The sequence below is a fragment of the Tubulanus polymorphus genome, chromosome 2, assembly GCF_964204645.1.
Source record: "Tubulanus polymorphus chromosome 2, tnTubPoly1.2, whole genome shotgun sequence".
Lineage (NCBI taxonomy): Eukaryota > Metazoa > Nemertea > Palaeonemertea > Tubulaniformes > Tubulanidae > Tubulanus > Tubulanus polymorphus.
Window position 1 is genome coordinate 9,073,262 of NC_134026.1, and position 23,668 is coordinate 9,096,929.

General features: G+C 37.7%; 2 protein-coding genes across 3 annotated transcripts; both read right to left on the reverse strand.

The window, feature by feature from the left end:
* Positions 1–709: 709 nt before the first annotated feature.
* On the reverse strand, positions 710–9,226 carry LOC141899762 (tRNA selenocysteine 1-associated protein 1-like). The gene is made up of 10 exons (XM_074786274.1): positions 9,052–9,226; positions 7,904–8,001; positions 6,682–6,781; positions 5,845–5,897; positions 5,100–5,200; positions 4,595–4,739; positions 3,805–4,015; positions 2,957–2,999; positions 1,026–1,084; positions 710–950 (listed from the first exon to the last, which is right to left on the reverse strand). The coding sequence occupies exons 1-10, from the start codon at positions 9,139–9,141 to the stop codon at positions 876–878; spliced, it is 975 nt and encodes a 324-aa protein (XP_074642375.1). The 5' UTR covers positions 9,142–9,226; the 3' UTR covers positions 710–875.
* A 1,369-nt stretch (positions 9,227–10,595) lies between these two features.
* Positions 10,596–21,992, reverse strand: LOC141899441 (uncharacterized). Of its 2 annotated transcripts, XM_074785749.1 has the most exons (6): positions 21,892–21,992; positions 20,610–20,747; positions 16,498–16,647; positions 15,928–16,114; positions 13,266–13,393; positions 10,596–11,027 (listed from the first exon to the last, which is right to left on the reverse strand). In XM_074785749.1, the coding sequence occupies exons 2-6, from the start codon at positions 20,653–20,655 to the stop codon at positions 10,663–10,665; spliced, it is 876 nt and encodes a 291-aa protein (XP_074641850.1). In that variant the 5' UTR covers positions 20,656–20,747; positions 21,892–21,992; the 3' UTR covers positions 10,596–10,662. The 2 variants fall into 2 exon arrangements, with proteins under 2 accessions (XP_074641850.1, XP_074641849.1); XM_074785748.1 differs by lacking the exons at positions 20,610–20,747; positions 21,892–21,992 and adding an exon at positions 17,434–17,701.
* Between the last annotated feature and the right edge of the window lie 1,676 nt (positions 21,993–23,668).

Consider the following 23,668-nt stretch of genomic DNA (forward strand, 5'->3'; position numbering starts at 1 on the left):
GATTTATGCGATATGATAGGCCTATCTGTTGATCATTTTCGTAAACAAAAGATTTCATTCATCCCATGTTCATGGCTTAGTAAGCAGATTTTCTTCAAGAGATCGATGAATTAATTAACCTGATGAATGGAAGAAAGAACTAATATTTTAAAGCTCGAATCCGACCATCATAGTTAATTTGACGCAACTGCAAAAACGCCACAAAAATGATTACTTTCCTCCTCAAGCTAAACAGGCTTAAAGGGCATCTCGCCAACCTCCCTGAAACGCGTATCGCATCAATTAATCCGTCGCATTTAATCGCTTGGCCAGAGATTAGAGCTTGATCGTCGGTTCTAATCCATTTTGAGTCCATTCTCAATCCCTAATTTAAACTGCTTTTGTTTCAATAATTCTCGGGCAGCTCCAAGTCTTTGTTCGTGACCCGCCTGTGTGTGCCTCATTACAGCTGTGCGCATTCAGCGTACACACCTGTTGACAGTGCATTGTATATTGCAAGCCAACACAAATCCTCCCAAACTCAGACAAAACCATTTGACTTCGGAGATAAAATCAATGAAACAGCCTTCCTGTTACCGGTATTCGAAACTTCGTCAAATAATACGTTATTAGAAAAACCTCATTTGAATGGTTAATGTGTACATAATTTCTCATGAACATATCGACCGTTTTTAACCATCAGAACGAAGACAAAAAATCAATTTCAGTCGATCTTGTGAATTTTATTTTACAGAGTCATTATTTACAAAAATATTATCAACGACTATTGATATCGATTAAATGCATGAATTCATTTCAAATTAAGATTCTTAAATATGTGCTGGCACATCCTTTCATCAAACTTCGCGCAGAACCATCTCTATTCAAAAACGAAATCAAGCTACTTCGATAGCCGTCGTCAGACTGTCCAGACCTGACCACCGGGATTCTTCCATCGCTTTGAAAAATTCCTGAAATTCAAGACAACACTATTTAGTTCCAACTCATTGCAGAATGGACGCATAACGCAAAAAAAACGAACTTACATCATTCTCCTCGATATAAGCTTCATTTTCTTTCTCAATATCGATATCCTGTCCGGGATCTGAAAAAATCAGTAAGATATAAATCAATAAATTTTAAGTAAATACAATTTATGCGTATTTACACAATTTGGAGACAATGTCCCCGGAAAAAATTGTCCCAGTCAATCATTACTAATTTAGTAAATTTCACATCAAAACAACATCAGATAATAAAAACTTGGTATCTGTGTAGTAAATTGCACACTAACCATGAAAAAAGAATTTACTATTGAATTTAATGCGCAGTTGCTAAATTACGTATCATTAATGGAGAAAGTTATGAAAAGTTATTAAGTAAATGCAGTTACTTCAATTAATACATCAAATTTAAGAAGATTTTAAATTTATAATACTAATAATTGAATAAAAGTAGAGCCACTATTTGTTATCAAATGTTAAAATTGTAATTGAAATGTATTACCAAGTTTGTTCTCAGGTGTTATGATGTAAAATTAACTACATTACCAAGTTAGTAATCATAGACTGGGACATTTTTCCGGGGACATATTTTCCGGGACATTTTTATCGTATACCCATAGATTGTAAAAGTGTTTGAGATTTTAAAACATTTTGAATTTGAGCTCTTTAATTTGGCAATCTTGATAATTCTATAAATCCTACAATCCACTTCGCAAAATTCATTAAAACAAAAGGCTTAGATGTACATAGATCCCTTCAATAGCAAGTATGTTGTAAATAGTGTATGTATATATTGTTAATCACTTTGTTATATTTCATTAAGACAAGTTTCTATTTTCTGTTGATTGTAAAAATTGTATATTTTATAGTCCCCTCCATGTACCATCAAAATAGTTGGAGTGTATATAAAATCCTAATCCTTATGAGTAATATTTTCCTCCGCATACCATGGAAATGGTTGTAGTGTAAATACATTTGTATTCGTATTGGTAAGTCTAGATGTACATAATACCCTCCAAGGGTATGTCCAAATTATAAATAGAATGTTGTGAATAGCATTATGTTTTGAAATGCTTTTATTTACTGTTTTTGTAATTTATTGTAAATACTATTTTTTCCTCTATATATTATGGAAATGGTTGGAGTGTAATAAATTTTCATATTCGTATGCTGAATACAGTAAAGCAAGTAAGTTTAACTTAATCATTTATGAAATATCTTTCAATCTGTATCTAAAAAATCGATTTAAGAGTCCTCGTTAATATCTATAAAAAAATCTCTTGATGAGTGCCGTTTAACTCATATTTAGAAAGATGATGGGCCTTCTCAAGGTGAATAAAAACAGATTCTCCATGACAAACACCTTCAAAAAACTATTTCCACAATATATGCTAATGTGATATACGGTAGAACTGGCGTTAAGTCGGACAGCTTTAAGTCGGAAAATTGACAAAATTGGCCGAAATTCCAAGGTTCCAATTTTTTCAATTCATTTTCCTATCAAAATCTGCCTCAAAGTCGGATTCTAGAAGTCGGAAGTTAGTATGTTAGTACTGTAGTATGTTCGATGAAAACTTGCTGGACAAAATTTATATATTGCCCCACCCCCACTATTGCCGTCAAAAAACATATACCAAGTTTCTGACATGATCCTATCACTGCTTTTGCCGCGCATAAATACAAATTATCTAGACAGATGATGCACGTGCCTACTGAAAAGTGGCATGTGAGCAGGACGTAACAAACGGGTAACCAATGGTAGCCAATTAATAAATCTATGAAACATATAACAAATATGCTACAGATATAGCCAAATTTTGAAAGGAAGTTAGACTTAATTATCAATAACGAAAATCTGCCTTAGAAGTAATCAATCCCTATGATAGCGAGATGGGTTTGCATGCCTACAAGGCCATGACAATCAATACCAAAATGTCTGCCATTTGCGAAGTAGGTTTGAATAAACGACGTACCTTCTAATGCCTCTAAATCATCATAAGCTTCTGCTTCGACCTCCTACAATAGAGAAATTCACTGCAAGTGTCATAACCAAATAAACTGTATAAGGGCATAAGGACTCTGGATGGTTTTTGAACAGGATTCCACACTGCACACAGTGAGGTGCTGGCACACACCAGATGACGGAAAAATACACTCATCTAATTAACACAGTCAACTCCCAGTTATCTGCCCTCCGTTTATCCACCTAGTGAAAGCCTAGTCCCAAATTAATAAATACTTTTAGCTTCCGATTTTTCGCCATCATCCATATCCGCCATCTGCTTTTTCTGAGCAGATCTTACAATAAAGGTTAATCACTTCCATATGTTGTCCTCCAACTCACCCCCCTTGTGAATATCTTTGTTAGACTACAGGGACTACCAGTATCTAACTCTTGTCAGAGTATAATTGATGAACATTTTAAATGATAGAACAACCTTCTAACTACTTCAATGAAACAGTTCATGTGTTTATAGAAAATGGCTACATAATACAATGAATTCGTTATGAGTTCATTTCTTCGGATGTCTTGAAGAAAATCAAAATTTCTTAAATTCATTTATCCGCCGAAATTGCGGAGGTCCAATATAGATTTAACTGAAAAATTGATTTACGAATGAGAAAATGCGTTACAAATGAAGTTATGAATTATAGCGCGGTTACTCTGAATACCGTAACCATTAACAAACTTGTCACGAGAGTGGTGCATAACCTCATCGTGATTATTATATTTTAATCTGGAGTCAACATAAGTTCAACTTCCATTTTATGTCAACTGTAGAACCAAGTCCATTATAGTTCAAGCGGGTCATGCTCCTACCTGTGTTGTATCAGCGACCTGAGTCTGCGAGTACGGATCGTAACCGGCCTGGTTGTAATTGTAATATTGCTGGTTGTTATAGTTTTGCCAACTGTTGTAATAGTTTTGCTGATTCTGCTGTTGTTGCTGGTAGTAATTCTGATAATACGCCGACTGGTCGTAACTTTGTTGTTGTTGCTGCTGTTGCGGTTGTTGCTGAGGTCTCGTCGTTCTGAAATGAGCCAACGATAAAGCAGTTCAGAAAATCAACTTCGCATAGTCCATGTATGAATCATGTAATAGAAACTAGCTGAAAAAATAATAATCTTAAGTGTATTCTAAGTGCTGATAATATACACAACTGATTTGTCCAGTGATGTCACTAAATACTTCAATACATGTACTATTATTAATATAGATATATAGCTAGGGGTAACAATTACCCCTAGCTATATCTCTAATTGTATCTCCCTAGGGAGAAGTAACATCCAAGCTACTACTAGTGCTAGTGAGTTATCAATCAGGCCAGGTACCTAATAGCTACTGGTCGGAGAGCTAATTATGATAACTGTCTTGCCCAAGGACACTACTTTTCTGTGCAGAGTTTGAAAGTACAACTACCCAGATATGAATGTCCGACCACTCAAATCTAACTGCTCCTCAAAGCTTTGAAAAGTTGATAGGGAATATCTGATCTTAAAATAACCATAATCTGATTACTGACTAGACTGTATTGATAGATATGTTTGCTTCACTGATAAACTGTTTAGGATCAGAATTTATAGAATGCGACGCAAGCCAGTAACGGTACCTTTTAGGAGTTGCTAAACTCACTCGGATCGGCTTTCGTCCGACGAGGGAATGTTGCATCTCCAGCAGGGCTCTCTGCTGCTCCATTTCATCTGTGAATCGCACAAATCCGTAACCTTTACTGCTACCATCTTGATCGAGAACAACTGCAATAGGAAAACAGAACAAACACCTGTTATACCACGCACTTGTAAGAATTGATTTCCAATTAATCTATTGACCATAAATAACGGCCAGTTTTCACGCATCATGAGATTCATCCATAATAATTCTAATAAACAATTTTTGGTCAATCTTTTGCTCGATAATTCAATTTCGGATATTGACTTAGTTCAAGAGATATTTTGCAAATGGGATTTGTTTTGCAAGAATCCTTTTTACAGTAATTCCCAGCAGACTGCTACACTCTACCATACACATGACCCTGATCACCAGGACAGCCACCCTCAGCCAACACAGTTTGTGACCACAATCTACTCACGGTGGAGGTGCGATACCTTACGTACCTTTCGCTGCGTGACATGATGGATATTTTCGGAATGATCCGTATAATATCAAGTCATCGACTTCATCGGACAAATCACCAACAAATAGCGAAAACTCAGGACTGAAAAATCAAGATACCGGTATTGAGATTAGAAAATTTGAAGTTCGGGTTAGTAAATGGGACAAATCCAACCAGATGTAGCAATTTAAAGTCAATCTCTCATCGAAATTTGTTGCGCTCACCATGAAATGGAATTCTATTTCCAAAATTAAGAACAATCAAAAAGATATGAGGATGACTTTTTGCACTCAGTTTTCATTATCGACAGAAATTCTACTTGTCCAGGAGATCAACAAACTATCAATACACAAGTGAACCTGGTAATAGCATTTTCAGAAAATGTTCGTTATAACCGATAGTTTGTTATATCCAGTGTGAAATCAATCAAATTGTGTCACTTCCGAAAAAATTCTCTATTTGTTACATTCGATGAATCGTTGTATCTGAGTTCGTTGTAACAAGGTTCCACCGTATATCACAATTGATGGGATAACCCGAGCTAAATTGACTCGTGATTTCAGTTTGGCTGCCAAAGACATTGTGGCAAAGTGTGCCCTCAGGCTATTTGGATAGGGTGTTCGTACTGTGGCAGAAGTCTCGTGATGCCATCTGGTTCCAAACCCTGATGAGAGGGGATACCATCAGTTAAACAGATCGCAGACTCAGTATATCCGTTATCATTTCTATTCGGTAATTGCACTTACATGAGCAGATGTTCTTTCCCATAACTAGCATGATTCAACTTAAAACGCTTAGTCTGTAAATCAAACAACAATAAATAAATGAAATCGCAATCATAGTAATAAATACTGTGGAACGCCCCCACCCCATCCCTGGGGTATTTAACCCTATTCGTTTCCACAGACAAGTGAATATTTTTTTAATAGAATAAACACCCACAATAATAAAGAAATGCTATTAGCCATTTTCACATACCGCAATATCAAATCTGCTTTGCAAACGGCTTCTAGCATTTTAGACGAACTAATGAGTTTTTCTTCATATTTTATATTATTCGTCCCCACATCATCTTCACCCGTCAAGGGATTGGAACCCACTACGCTAAAGCTGTTCCCCGAACCCCTTGACCTCACGAGTCGTTGGAGTCGTTACTAGCTGACCAGAATCCAGTCGTACCAATCACAGCGCTTGTAACAAACCGTCAGTAGACTTCTGTTGCTTTTCCCGTTAAATTGACCAATCAGCGAACGTTTTACCGAACAAGGAAGTATTTCGCAAATCGATATATGACGTCACGCGCAACAGCGCCAGTAATGAAATCACGCTTCGTGAGGCCAGGGGGCTGGTGGAAGCGAGTTCGGGAGTGATACCGGACCCCTGGCAAGCGAGGATGCCCCACATGGGCATTCATTCTCCTCGGAGAGGTAGCTATTGGTTTTGAATCATATAACATTCCTCATTTGTTGTAATATTTTGCTAACGTTATTAACATTTTTTTCTTTGTTTTAACTAATGCATTAGTACATCAATTATAATTCTTTTACTTCATAAACGTTAGGTGGTAACATTTGTTTACTTACCGAGGAAGTGCCCGGAATCATTTTCCCATTGAGTTTCAACATAGCTCTGCGGGCTGCCTCTTTATCATCAAACTCAACGAAACAATACCCCTGCGGTAAACTGTAAATTGAGAGAAAAAACATATCTTCACCCTCACCAATTAGCACTCAAGCCGCCCATATCCGCTCTTGCCTATTACTCCTCAATACGCCTGACGCTTTTTTCGTGTGCTGCACAAAAATTGTTATAGTGGGATTTGAACCCAATACTTATGATTAACTAGACACCAAAGTCCTCAGAATACCATATAGAAATCAACATCATCTTATTTGAAATCTTCGAGTATTTGGGCTATAAACATGACAGATCTGAGCATTCACTTCAAATCCAAGTAAGTCTGGGTGAATTTGGGGGTCTAAAAAGACACGACTTTGGTATGACTGCAGTGAACTGATATAAATCTCAGTGTGGAGTTAACTAATAAAACCCACAGTTACTTCTGTAAAAACAGTTTATTGCCTTACAGTTTCAAGGTTCAAACTAAACCTCATCATCAGAGGAACAAAAAATTTTATTCGTTTACGATTTTGGTAGTCCACCTCATCAAATCTTATATCATATGGAAGCCTTGACTATTTACTACAAAATAACAATAACTTGTAATGCATGAAAACAAACAGCAAATGATCTATTCAGTATCGTCATAAATTTGGATTTTCCCTTGAATTTTCTGAGGAGTAATAGACACTTAGTACAGAGTGAAATTCTTGCCTATGGATGCATACAGTATAATGGGAAACATGATTTATTCAATTCAGTCACTTTTCTTAATTCATCTTTGCGCTAAAGCTGGCTCTTTGGCAATCTTTCAATGGTGTAATATGGATATGAAATAAAATGATTTACTATCGAAACTCCACTGGTCATATGAACACCAATTAGATGTGTGTACTCCAAAAAATTGAGCAAATTATCCCAAAAAGCAGGGGTCAGTTGCCCTTAAGTTGGTTTAAGATAATCGGCGGATAAACATCAAAATAACAATTAACTTATAATTGTCACTATGTCATCTATCCGACATCTTTAACCAACTTTCAAGCAACTGCCCGCTGCTTACTGGAAATAGAATATCTAGGCTACACATTGCTGTAATCTTTGAAGACATTAAGAACGAAATTCCGTTCATTTTTTTCAGAGATTGCAGAAGAAATATTTCATTTCCGATTCACTCAATATACGTACCCGGTAAATTTATTTTTTATTATTTTCGCAGATTTCACGGTCTCTCCACATTCTAAGAATGCTCCGACCACAAACTGTTCATCCATGTACGGTTCCAACTGAAAATTGTAACGAAAATAATCACAAAAGGCTACGACTGATTGACAACGCTGCTATCAATCCTGAACGTCCCTGTGGTTGAGACATGTTACAGATAGTAGTTATAAGGGACCTTCTCAGGCGCGTTGGAAGCAATTTTTGATTGCTGCGGCCAAATGCCGATTTTGGACAGGTTCTAAATATTGCCACGGCGAATTTACTTAATTTCTTCAAAAACATGGTATTCAAAGAAAAAGGAAACGTTATTCAGTAAATTATTGTCGCGGCTTTCACCACTGCACTTCCAACGCCACTGCTTTTTTGCTGGATCCATCTAGGAGTACTCATTTCTCAGACGGGTTAAGTTCGACTCAAGATTCATGCTGATTGAATCCCTATTTTGCAATTATAGAATTTTCCGAGGAGTAAAGCTGATCTACACCACAGGGGCTCGTCACGATAGCTGGGGGTCCAAAATCAAAGATTTGACCGTTTTTTTTCGGGTTTGAGTCGTGATTTCTCGGGTGTCTCTTATCCGATTACGTCGCGGAAAGTCTCAAACGAAAAAGTAACCTCTTAGGAATGAAACGAAACTGATTTCGTGCGAATCGGTCAATGGGTTACGAAGTTATGAGCGATTGAAATGAGACGATCAATTCTTGTATGTCAAAATGTTAGCTCCCTTTTCTTTTTTTATAGGTGGTACCTAGGATACTGGGTCAAATCCTTGATTTTGGACCCCCAGCTATCTTGACCAGCCCCTGTGGTGTAGATCAGCTTTACTCCTCGGAAAATTCTATAATTGCAAAATAGGGATTCAATCAGCATGAATCTTGAGTCGAACACATATACATTGTTGCTCATTTACATCAGCACAACAAAGATCTAAACCTTGAGAGCGGGACATTGCATCACAATCGGTAAATTCATATTCACATGTTTTAGATAGCAATTATCAATGATTATGAATAAATTTAAGTTTGCATTGAATTGTTGCAGAGAGCCGGGATGCATATTTATATTTTCATTTCTGTAGTAAATCAACGATGCACCGAGAATGAATTACTCACATCACCCATCCATAATGTGTTCGGAATAAAGGTCTTCGTTGGCTGCTGTCCAGAAGAAGACGAGTGAGACGAGTAAGACGAATAAGACATGATTTACAAACGTATTTTATCTACGAAAATCTCTGAGGTATCCCTATACGCAGAAGGTGATGACGTCGCAGGGAATTTCCGAGCAAATTTCTACAAATGAATGGGTTATTAAGTGGTGTAACCGGGTTCTCAGCGGTGTCCTAGGCAATAATTCAAGATGGCGGCTATGTAGAGGGCGGTATACGACGATATAGGTGGAAAGAATTTAAGTACTTCGGGCCGACAGTCCGGCCAGTTGCACAGTCTTGCCTTTAAGACCAGTCACAGTCAAAAACATTCCAAAGACTGATATCTCAGTAGATTCAGAGTTTAAGGCATCGTTCCTTTACTTGCACCGTGTTCCAGTTTCTACGTCGATCATGATTTCAGATGCCTTAATCTAATGGGAGTTTATCTAAACTCCAATCTTATAGAGTAGTGAAGTGATTCTGAATTAAAAAAGGTTGATCTACTCAGGAAATTCACTATTTCAAAACAACTGTGGCTTTTCCAAATTATCATTCTAAAGATTAAGTCCCTGCATTTTTGACAGTGATCATGCTTTACTATGCCAAGTAACTGCTCGCCGCATTGCGGGCAATAGGGCTATAATCAGGTAGTACTATAACCGGTTTGCACGCATTTGGATGGGGCCGTTTGGATAAAACGAAAGGTTTCTAATCACAGGAACATGTTCAGACATTGATTATTTTACTTTATTAACTAGACTTAAGGCCTTCACATATTTTACTGATATTTTTGAAGAATAACAGGACAGACATGCTAATAAATCATACCAAATGATATTTATATACATGTAAATACTTTATTCACTTCCTGGTACATAGTGCATGAGAAATACTTCATACTACACAAAAATTAGCATAAAAAGTTTGCATGATACTAGTTTTTGTGTTTGCATAAAGTATTTCTATTTGTATCTATGTAAGTCAAGATTTATTTTTATTTCTGATTTTATTATGTAGTTTGATAGATTGTAAATTACTTGTTTTCTTTTGCTCAAAATAGAAAATAAAACGGTTTTTGTTGTAAGAAATACCGTCGCTGCCTTTTATATACCTTCTCAACAGTGAAAGTTGCTCTGGTCAAAAACCAGGATTATTTTACTGGTATTTATAGTTAAGGAATGCAATGCGCACATCAACAAGACACAACTGGTATCGATATTGCTTATACATAATGTTTTCATTATGAATAATTATCAACAAATTATAATTTTTGATACTTCATATCATACATGCATCGAAAATGAAATGAAAGGAGAAAACTTGAAAGTTAATGTCATTGTTTTGAATTTCAATATACATGTACATGTATTAACAATTGAACTAGTCTAGCCCAATATTGAAGACGCAGTGCACATCCACTCAAAAATTCATTATAATCGAAAAGACATGAAAATTCATTCAATAGAAAATAATTAATAATTTATTCAATAACAAAATTAACCCCCAATATCTTCATTTGAAACACAAATATAGATGATGTATTAGTGCAAAAAATATATGAGAAGGGTTTGTCTTATTGCTCGGCCACTACTTCGCCCTGGTGAGAATCTCGCTGCGCTTCACTGTTCATCGATTCGCTGCTAGGTGGCGGTAACGGAAATTGCGAAGAATCATTTACGATATCCGGAAGCGGTTGCGGAGTAACGACTTCGCCGTATGATGGCGGCGAAGGTTCCGATGCGTCCGCAGGCGAATACCTCATGGGAGTGGTGATCTTGCAGGATATGGCCGTCGCGTAGTCTGGTGGCGCACCGGGCAACCAGTCAGGAACGTCATCCGATTGAGGCCCATAAACTCCACCAGGCGCGAATAAATTTGCGTATGAGTATGGTGGTGCAGTCTCTTCTGGTTCGCTGTTACTCTCCTCTCGATTTAATGCTGAAGAAGATAAATAAGCACCGTTAATCGGATTTATCGCCCCGACAGTATTAATATGTACATCAGGGGTGGATCTAACCTAGGTTTTAGAGTACTGCTCAGCTGCAGAAAATAGAAATTTTTGGATTTCTAGCGCTCTGCGATGCAATCTTGGCACACTTGGGCCATCAAATCTATCCTTCTATGCAGGGGCGGATCCAGACCGTATTAGCCATATTGCCCAATACGGTCTAGAATTTTCAAGTGCCCTTCAAAATTTCACCGGCAATATTTTTGACAGCATTATTTCAGAGACCGCTAATTCCATGTCCGGAATCCGGGCATAATTATAAAATTAATCGGTATATACTGCTGCTGAGAAAGTGAGGAGAGATAATCATATTTGATATTAGGCCTTTAATCATGATAAATTAAAAAGGGCACTTTCCTTTTTCAAGGGGCACTCATGCTTTAGATGAGGGCACCTTGTCCTTGCCTTTTCAGGGAGGGCTAAAGGGGCATCCGTACTTTAGAACAGGGCACTATACGCGGAGAATGTTGAAGAAAAGGGCACTTTGCCTTTTCAAGGGGCACGCTCAGGCTTTAATTCGCGGTGAATGCTGAAGAAAAAGGCACTTTTTTGCCTAATTTTTTAAATTTCAGGGGCAATTTTGGTTTGGAATACGGCACACGACATACGGATAAATGTGAAGACAAGCAATTTTTGCCGATTGTTAACAATGAAGGGGCACTTAGCCGTATTCTGTATAATTGTTAAGGGGCACTACTTTTAAAGATTATAGGGGCACTAGGGAAAATATTTAAAAAAAAACAATGCCGGTGTTTTTCATGGGTGTCTTCTGTGAAATTCATTGTTGATCTTGAAGTTGGCGACAACCATTCTTTCATGGGTTCGCCAGCTTCATTTTTTATCCGCATCTGTTGATATCTTGTCTTGGATTCGTTTATTCTGGATTGCTCTGCTAGTCTCTAGAAGCCCTCTAAAAGCCTTTAAATGGTACCATATTTTCAAAATTTTCCGGGGGTGACCAGACCCCCCACCAAGGACTTCGTGCCTTCGGCGCTCGCACTGACCTGGATACTAGGTGTGCCCTAAGATCAGAAAGGTGCCCTTAAATTTCCTTCCAATACTGTCTACCCATCCTCCTGGATCCGCCCCTGCTATGCACCCACAAAATATGGCATAAACAAATAACTAGGGGTCCAGGGACACCATGCCCACTTGGGAAGTGGTTTCCGATGCTCAACAATCTAACAATTTCAATATTCAACGCCCCCTGGTGACCATATACAAAAACCAATGACCTTGAGACTCACCACAATCATAGAACCTGTCAGCAGCTACGAATGTACTTGATTGTGATAACAAAATATACCTCGTTATCAATTTAATATGGAAATACTAAGTAATTCTACTATTCAAAGCCCCCTAGTGACCATATGCAAAACCCAATGACCTTGAAACTCAACACAATCATAGAACATGTCATAAACTACAACTTTGCAATTGATCATGGTAACAAAATATGCCTAAGTACCAATCTAATAAGAAAATACTAAGTTATTCTACTATTCAACACCCCCTGGTGACCATATAGAATTACTAATTTCCTTAAAACTCACCACAATCATGTCATGAGCTACAACTTTGCAATTGATTGTGGTTACAAAATATGCTTAGGTATCAATTAAGTGGGCTAAAAACACACAGTCAGATCTGTAAAAACAGATGGTTTTTGTTCCTCTGACGATGAGGCTTAGTTAAAGCCCTAAAACTGTAAGGAAAATTATCTGTTTTTACAGATCTAACTTTGGGTTTTTATTTTTTAACTCTACACTGAGAAGACTGATATCAGTTAATTGCAGTCAAAATATGGCATTTAGACGAAAAATTGTTGGTTAAAGAATCAGGAAGTTTATTATTTTCGATTAATTAAATTGGTCATTTAAGCGGTAGTAGCGGTAGGCTGGATACACCTCTGTACATTGTAAACAAAAGAATGATCAACAGTCAAGCTCTCTTAGGTCGTCGTAGTATGGATAATGCATCATTATGTTGACAACTTATCCAAATGTCTACTTACGCCTAGTAAATAGAATCAGAAATACAAATTGGTACTCAAAAATAGAGATGACTCCAGCGATGCGATTTATCTGATGACAACCTAAATGAGTTCCACTGTACTGTATAATTACATAGTCGAATGTAAGCCGTATGTTCAAATATCGTTGTTTTACCTTGTTCAGTGAGCATATGACGGCGTTTTATGGTTAAAACACATACGCAAAGGAGGATCACTACAAACGACGAAATACCGGGCGCTATGTATAACCATGATTGTATGCCCACGCCTTTGTCTTCCTCACTAAAACGGAATTTTAGAAACGAATTTGCATTAGGTTGACAAACAAGAGGCCCATGGGCCTTGAAGCATTGGTAGATTATACTGTGGTATTAAGTGGTTATAATGTTTTACATCTGCCGGGAAATCTTCTATGACGATGTTGATTGGGAGGACCACAGACTTAAAGGTCTATTTGTCTAGTACGATTTTATTCCTGAAAATGAATTTATTTTCTGCCGAACGATTTAGCCTAGGCTATTTGTACTGTTAAACCTCATTAATGCGATTCTGTTAAAAAGACGAAACTAGTTTATTCTGATGTTTTCCATCATGTCCCAGCCAAGATATTTATATCAATCAAGATTTGGATACAAAAACCCATTTTTACGCATGAACTGTTAGGCCCCACTGAATAATGAAAACAAAAACAGAACGATTTTTCTGAATGCAATTGCAAGACCCTCTGATCTCAGAGCTCCAAGCTCTGATGCATGTACGCATGCAAAACCTTGCAGAGAGCGATGCCGCCGTGTGTTTCGCTGAGGCGGCTGATGATTGTTTGTTTGTCTTTTTGTTTGTTTGGCTTTACGTACGTCGTTTGGATCTTGGATTCCCAAGACTATTCCTATTGGATTGTTCATTTAACCTCACAACGGTACGGCATTTGAAGTGTTGCCCGCACACTGTTCGCAGCCAGCAGGACTCGAACCTACTTGTCACTCAGCATTGATAGTGGATTCAACAGCACCACGCCTTATCTCACCGAGCTACCGAGGCCACTCGATTCAATTCCAAAAAACTACAGCAGCGGCAAATAACCATCGCAATATTGCAATTTACGACAAACAACGCGTAAATTCAATCACTGTTGTTTAACGCATGGAAAAGATAATAAAAGGTATTTTTTTCCGGCGCGCATTACAAAGCGAATCTCTGCCGAGTGCGTAAGAGGGTGCTACCGCCTTATGAGTGCGCAGCAGGCGGGTAGGGCATCCTAAAGTGAAAACTTATATTAGAATATAGCCGAATCGAATTTTGCAATGTCAGTCAACTGATTGATGATACAACATGGTTGTTCTCGGCGTACTTAACAATGATATTTTCCTCCAATAAACAACTCTGGTAAAATTGAATAAAATGATCTATCTTTATTGGTGATATCGTATCATGGTGGTAGCCTACCGTTTACCGTTTCGTGTCATCATGAAATGGTTTTAACTTTAGTAAAGGCGTTCTGGCACGATCACATACGGGTTTCAGTCACGAGTAGGCTGCTGTTCCACTGCTCTAGAAATACGTATTCTGACGCTGAGAATTAATCCCAAATAATCCCATGGATACAGATAGTTGGAATAACAGTGATATCCAAACACTGTGATATCTATAAACCGGAGGTACATAATTTTATGTTTTTCTATTCAAAAGAGGCTGTTCCCCATTCTTTACTGACAATGTCAATGCGGACATATCGCTACGCGATTGTTTAACCCGATCTCATCTACCAGATAATGAACGAGAAAAATGCGATCGAATAACTTTTTGGACCATTAAATCAGAAATCTGGCGACGCTATGTTGTGGGGAATAATTGAAACATTTTTTTTAGTAATTTTCAGCTGTTTCTAATGTTTTACGTAAACGGAGTGACAATTTGAAGTTACTATGAAAATGAGAAGAGTCGGCGCTATTTTTTCTTACTACTATTTCCGATCCATTTTACTAGCATTGGCATGACGTCATAGACGTCAACCAATGCTAAAAAGACCTGCATTCATCAATGTCTAAAAAACGGAAATGCCAAGGCAAATAGTACGTTGAATTTTAGAAGGATGTAATGATATGGAACCATTCATTTATTATCTACGCATTAAATTCCAATTTGAAGAAAAAAACGTTTATTGTTACCTTTGAAATTAACTTGTTCGTTTCAAGTGTTTTCAGCTTCAAACAGACAAATATTGCGTAGATTCAGGGTAGTGCTAAGTATCATAGGTAATTATTAGTATTTAATTAGCCTATCTGAGACTTGCTGTTTCGTTAATTAGTGGTCTTATATAATAGACATATAGGTCTACATACAATATATCGTTAAACCCCCTCCCCACCAACATTTGTACGTAATAAATGAATGGTCTGTCGCTATTCTAAATATTTGAGAAATTTTTTAGATCATTTCCGTATGAAAAAAAAATTGTTAAGTGTCACTGATTCTTGTTATTGGAATCAATCATTCTAAATATGCATCTTCAGACAAATGATAAAGATTCTTATTCGTAAATAACATCTAAAATTAAAGTCTTTCCCTGCGATTAAGAATAATTCCAGAAATGGTGCGCCAGCAAATTTATAAATATACGAGTCAAGGGTTCACCAATGGTATGAATCGTACGGATAATATTTGTTATCAAAATATAGGCCTACATCAATTGCGGGACTTTATTTAGTCTACAAACTGAGGAAATATGAGTCAACCGATATCATTGGAACTATTTAATTTGATCCATAATGATCAGTGAATTATTTGAAAAAATCTTTGCTTTATTAGGTTTAACATACCATGCATCAGTATTGTAATGTATATTTTGCTGATTTATGTTATCGCGATCGTCGCAACAATATTTGAACATGCCATATCCGCAACAAAACCACTTACAGTCGAAACCGTTGATCTTACGTCCCTGCTTACAATATGGATTGCAGCGTTTATATAGAACATCAGCTGGGCATACCAGTAATTCGTCTACTGTAAAATAGATATAAAATCATTAGTAACTCTGTCCGACTATACTATGATTTGTATTTTGAAATTCTATTCAGCTTCTTTGCTTGCCAGGGTTTGGTTGCTGCCTGCCGAGCTCACGCCAACAAAACCCTGGCCACAAACCCTTCATTGGTCTATCACATCACCCAAAATTTATTGGGCGGACAGGTTGCCGCTTAGCGGCCCCCAGCCAATGTGTTAAGCCAATCTATGATATTCATCCTGTTTACGTATGAGAAATCCAGATAAAAGACATCATATTTTGCATAAATCTTTGTACATGTGGACCATTAATAATATCCAGTTTTAAGTGTATTTTCCATGTATTCTCGAGAGGATAGTAATTCATTTAACTTTTAAGATACCTTTTTTGTTTATGTGTTCCGGTACTGCTAACGTTTCATTCGCGCAACAATTTCTAGAACCATGTTCTCCATAACAGCAATGTTGCAGGTATGGACAGAACTTAGTGTCTTTGTATTCTTCAGTTACCGGGTGACAATATGGATGACACACTAAAAACAGATTAAAATATATTTAGAATTTTAATTTTAACTCATAAAGTATATACGTCTACTTGGGAAAAGGATATTACCAAACCAGTCAATATGTTATTACTAGCCAAGATCCCGCCACTCAAGGATGGTTTAGATTTAAGAATTAATCCATGCCTAGTATGTTATATCTAAGGAGTTCTGTGTGAGTCGATGTGCACTATGTCATCAATAATGGCGTTTCAAAATAACAATTGCGGCATGTATTTTGTAATGAATAAATATATTTCGTAACTGTTATTTTATTTTTGATGATTATTGGTTGGTTTTCTATTATTTGTGATGTATTCAAATCCAAAATAACTTCATTGATAATTGCAAATCATAAGATAGAAAATTAAGATGAAGATAACTTTTACAAGTAAATAGATAAAAAATCAAGACGGACTAAACAAAAATACTGTGTTTTTTAATAGATCAAAACACGAAGGACTGAAAAGATTATTTCCTTTTTAAGATGATGATTTTTGCAGAATTCTGGGAGGTAGATTCGAAGTCCAAGTAATTCAAATAAAAAGCCTTGCATCTTGAAAGCACAGGCAACAATACGAGTATTATCAACAAACTATTATCTCTATCAATACCCCTATGACATCGTTCAACTGCCTAGCATTCGACGGGGTCAAAAAGGAAGTATTCAAAGGTGCGAACTTTTCAGGATTAGCCAGGCTTTATACCGCTGCATTAAATCAGTGTTGTTCATAGAGATTATCGGGGAGATTTGAGCTATTTTTGAAGGGACCTTACGTCGATTTGTAGCACTCGGTAGAAAACACGAAATCACTATCACCGCAACTACAGTTGACCGATCGTACATTTTCGCGTAACCGATGACGAAATGACCGCAGCGATTCTTTTCGTCGATGAGTCTTAAGTTTCCGTATTGTAAAAATGTCAAAGTTTCCGTTTTAAGAAGGTATAAAATGTAAAATCCAGTTGTCTCCTCGACTATCAAATCCGTGATTAAACTCTACGTGTTGAAATATTCTTCAAATCTCCCATACAAGGTCAATTTGCACAATTAAGTTTCTACGTATGATTCCAGGAATAGGCTTATATTTATAGTGACGATAAACAAGTTAATAACAATTTATACTTCCCTATAAAACACCATTACACATCGAATATTGTTTTTTTAAAAACAAAATTTAAGGGAATTCCTTAGCTTAATATAAATACAACTCGTCCCTTATTGTAACAATGAACGCATAGAATAGAGTACAAAACATTCTATAGGCGCTATATAACCGAGATCCACAAAAGACGCGCTGAGAAAAAAAACAACTCTGTTCTTTTATGGATATTTATCTCAACCCGGCTGTAATAGTTTTAACTTCGTACAAATTTACCTGCTTGTTATGTTCGGAAAAATGATCTATTTTTTCACGGGCAATAATCTCAAAACTACAAACCTTGAAACAAATTGAGCATATCATTTTTACCCATGGAACCTGTATCTAAGGGACATTCAAATGATTAGTTTCATAATCATATTTTTGTATCCAATTATGGCTAGCCTACTGCTGCACCCTAGGCATGGATTTCATACCCGTACGTAAGACTTTAATGGAGAGGGTCAAAATTACATACATTTTTAAGTCTACTACTGACCCCCCTCCCGTAGGCCTGGGCGTGCAGACTTGCATCATACATCGTTTTACTGCGGAGAATTTCTTGTCAGGAGATATGTAAATACAGTAGACTCCGTTGAAGTCATCAGATCTTTTGGAACTGTCGAATCTTATCCAACTTCGCCGTTTTTCGAGTTGAACTTTTATCCAATTTTTGATAAAAATTTTGGTTTACTGTTGCCGATGGTAATTATGTTAGAAAATAATTACCCAGACAATTTCAACTCCTTCATCGTACATCTGATTTCCATAATGTTTTAGTATTTTTACATAAAAATCGAAGGATATAGACATATCTTTGTCATTACTATAATATACAGTTTATTTCCAAGTAGGGAATATGAATTCCTCGGGCGACCCCAAACCGGATGTTTTCTTATGGTTTACACGAATGATAATTGAATAGATACATTAAGTCACTAATTCTTATTCCTGAAAGCGATTAAGAAATCTACAGAAATTCATTTAAAGTAGCCTTTGATCGACTTTCGTTTATAATCTGGTTCATTGCAAAGTTAAGGAGAGCTGTTTCTGGGGAATCGATTGGGTTTAACCTGTTCTTCTGAAATACTGAGCTGTCAGAAGTAATGATCGTAAGTGGCTAACTCTGAAATTGATACACCTGAAGATATCTAACGAAATAAGTACAGGGCCCAGTTTCACGAAAAAGTTTAAGCCTAAAACGGTTAAGTTTGAATTGTTGTCCTCATTGAATCCAATGGCAATTACAACAACAATTTGAGTTAAACTTTTTTGTGAAACTGAACCCAGGGGAAGAAGTTAAAGTACAGAAATTGGTAAGAAATGCAGGGGTAGATACGAGGCTGGCTGAAAGGGGGGTTCACCTCATATGACAAGGGCTCTCTTTTACTCATGGCGGGCATCCCGGCCGCAGGCGCAATTCCCTCGCAGGGGTCCTCCTCCAGAAAATCTTGAAAATGTAGGTACATTTTTATGATAAATAAATAATAGGCCTATGTGTCTTATATAGGCCTAGCACTAAATCGTGCTTTACATTTTCAGTATTATTACCCCGGCCAATTTTATACTCTAGGCCTAACATGTATCAGTCATCTCTCCCTGGGGAGAAGTAACACCGAGCTGCTAACAAGCACTCAGGAGTCATCTATCAGGCCAGGTACCCATTTTTACTCCTGGGTGGAGAGAGGCAATGAGGCTTACAAAGAAACGACAATGAATTTTAAATCAAACTTGTACACGAAGTAACAAAATAAATTTTTGCTTAAGCACATTAAATTCGTTTTAGCTTTACAGTGGTTCGATTGATGAACTCTGGAATTTTCCATTTTTTCCACCAACTTTTTCAAATTCATTCAAAGTTTCAATAACAGTTGTATTTACTCAGAATAGACCTATAGAGGAGCCGTATTAACCAGGGGTGGATCCAGGGGCAAATATTGACAGGAGCACAAAGAAATGAAAAGGGCATAGGCCTATTTACTGAAAAAGTTCACACCGCCAAAATAAGGGTCTGGAAATTTTCTTTCAGTCGTTTACAATTATGTTATTCCTTACTTAGACATATGTTCTCATTATTCCTTATATATAACGAAGTGGCTACTCGTACGGACCCGTACGAATAATTCCGTAGGCTATTCGTACGCACCCGTCGGATAACTCTGGAATTATGATTACGGGAAGGGATAGGGTTAGGGTAAGGTGAGGCTATATCTAGTTAAAACATTCGACCGACTGTCAGCGAGCTCGGTGGTCTAGTGGTACGATGCTGCGCTAGTAATTTGCTGGCCCGGGTTCGAGTCTCGCTCTATCCGCTATTTTTCTCTAACTCTATTCTCCACACTTTCCTTGAATTTTTCTAAGTCGTGCACCTCTGTACGCATGCGCGGCGTTAATCGGCCAATCAGCGACAGTTATTAGCGTACAGATCCTAGTCCCGTACGAATAGTCTCCAGAGTAATCCGTATGGGTCCGTACGAGTAGCCACAGCGTATATATAAATATATCCTCTTACTGCCTTATTCACAGACTGCAAGCAATAATTTCAAACTTGTATTGAATTGCAGCACCGGGAAAATTTCAGTAGATGTTAGATCCTATAACCGACTCGTCGCGCATGCGCATTGACTGTCTGGACTAAGAAAACTTTTGAAAAATGTCTAAAAATGTGGGATTTGAACACAGGACATGAGTGTAAGCGTAACGTTATCTCACAGGGCTAGCACTGCTACCTTAGGGAGCCAATGATTTATATTGTAACTACCTGTACTAAAGCCTCACCTAACCCTAACCCTAAAGCCTCTTGATACTAACCATTCCGATCTTCAGACGTAGTTTCATCGGTTGAAAAAGCCGCCATTTTGAGTACGACTCGGTTATAGGATCTCTAACATTTACCGAAAATTTCATTCAAGTTTTTTGACGCCTCATAAAACATTACCATTATGAAACCTAAACAATGATAACCATTCAGCGTCATTTTACTAACGACAACAGTAAATCGATGTGCAAAACGTCACAGGTTTATGTGTACACATACAAGCTATTTGGCAAAATATTATTGATAAAGATGTAGAATGGCTCCCTGGGATTATATAATGACCTCTATTTGAACGTCGAAATGTTATATCGCATTGAATATCGTGAGAAGACGTATTGTAATAGTAAAGGATGTATGATTATATCAGGAGCGGCAGGGATAAATAGAAATGATAAGTAAATCGGATTATTCGGTTAAATGGCGGATGTATACACGATTTGGAAGTCTGATATAAAAGTCAGACCCTGACATGGGGATGCTAGTGGAATGACGAAGCTATCTACGATCTGAGTTGGGCCAGCGTGAATTTCATCGGCGGCTACAAGTGGTCTATATAAAAACGTGTAAACATATAATTTCGATATTCAAATGTTTTAGAAAATATGTTCGATATTAGACGTATGCAGGTTTCATGAGATTAGCAATTTATAATAGCATAGCTGTCATATACGGCTCCGCGTCCACTGATGGCATGTGTATAAGGTGACAATTCAATTCAATACATTATTGATCCTTATTACATTGAAATTCCGGGATAAAATTCCAAAAATCAATAAATTTGCAAATTTTAAAATAAGAAAATACAAGACACACGGGTAATTCATACAGAATAACATGAATAAGTTATTTAAATGACAATGTCTACTTCAACCCAGACTCAAGTCTAGGATATCAAGTGACAGTCAGACCGGGCCCCAGGACCGGGCTGGCTGGCTACACGATATGCTCAAAGTCATGATGAAGCAGACATCAGAAGTGCTCTTTCTTCAACCATGGAGGCAATGAAGTTGCAGGCCAGCTTAGAGGCAAAAGTAAATCGAAGTCACAAGTTGACAATTTTTTTTTTTAATTAGACCAGTCGAAGACTGTATCATCTACCCAATCGCCAAATCTCATAATTCCCGAAATTTCTTAAAACTTCGATTTCAAATTTGCAATTCCACATTAGCTTATACCAGAAATTCTACAATTTTTTCGCAGGCGTCAAATAATTTATTGAAGTTAATTTTCTAGTTCTTCTTAATAATGGAAGATGCAGAGGTTCTAATTACTCACATCACCCATTCATAATGTGAATGGAATAGAGATTTCGATGTCTGCAGTCCAGACCCAGAGATGATGACAAGTAAGACGAATTCAGCATGATTTAGATCGATTTTCGGAAACAGGTTAAACTGCAGCTATGCAGCATGTCCCGTGAGAGGACCTGGGGCCTGTGACGGGACAAGGATGTCCCGTCACAGGTCCCGATGGAAAATGAAAACTTTGCATTTCGTAGACGAAATGTCGGAAGAAACTGCACTCGATTGGTTACTATATACACTCAAAATAATGTTAAGAACATGTTAATAATCGAAATTTGTTCGTAATTTTATTATTTCAGATCAATGATATCATCAAATCGAAACATTAAATGTAATAATGAAGATCGGATCAAGAGAAGACAGAACCACAGCTATCGAAATTTCAATTTTTAGTGTATAGACTGACTCATACTATCGAAAATAAAGTGAATGTATCTTGACAATTTTGGTGCCAATGGTGTTAGTAACCGTATGTTAAGCGTTACACTGCAAACAAAAGTAAAAGTGGAGGGGGCAACTTAATGGCCCTAGATCACTCTCGAGAGAGAATTCAAAGTGAGGGACCCGATTCAACACACTGTCCCGTGAGAAGACCCGATTCAACTTACTGTCCCGTGAGAGGACCCGATTTCAAATACTGTCCCGTGAGAGGACCCGATTCAACACACTGTCCCGTGAGAGGGCCCGATTTTAAATACTGTCCCGTGGGAGGACTCGATTCAACACACTGTCCCGTGAGAGGACCCGATTCAACACACTGTCCCGTGAGAGGGCCCGATTTTAAATACTGTCCCGTGGGAGGACTCGATTCAACACACTGTCCCGTGAGAGGACCTGATTCAACACACTGTCCCGTGAGAGGACCCGATTTCAAATAATGTCCCGTGAGAGGGCCCGATTCAACACACTGTCCCGCGAAGGAACCCGATTTTAAATACTGTCCCGCGAGAGGGCCCGATTCAACACACTGTCCCGTGAGAGGACCCGGTTTCAAATAATGTCCCGCGAGAGGGCCCGTATCAACACACTGTCCCGTGAGAGGACCCGATTTTAAATACTGTCCCGTGAGAAGACCCGAATCAACTTGCTGTCCCGTGAGAGGGCCCGGTTTCAAATAATGTCCCGTGAGAGGGCCCGATTCAACACACTGTCCCGTGAGAGGACCCGATTTCTAATACTGTCCCGTGAGAGGACCCGAATCAACTTGCTGTCCCATGAGAGGACCCGGTTTCAAATAATGTCCCGTGAGAGGACCCGATTCAACACACTGTCCCGTGAGAGGACCCGATTCAACACACTGTCCCGTGAGCCAAAAGTTGTTGAATGAGTATCTTTATGACAAATAGTGAATATTGGTGGAATATTTCTCTATTTTGATTTGTAGGTGTCCGGCGAACGACAGGACCAAGACGATGACGTGGGCGATGATATTTCAAACGTGAGTCAAAAGTTGTTGAATAAATATCTTTATGACAAATAGTGAATATTGGTGGAATATTTCTCTATTTTGATTTATAGGTATCCGGCGAACGACAGGACCAAGACGACGACGTGGACGATGATATTTCAAACGTGAGTCAAAAGTTGTTGAACGAAAAGTTGTTGAATAAATATCTTTATGACAAATAGTGAATATTGTTGGAATATTTCTCTATTTTGATTTATAGGTGTCCGGCGAACGACAGGACCAAGACGATGACGTGGGCGATGATATTTCAAACGTGAGCCAAAAGTTGTTGCATGAAAAC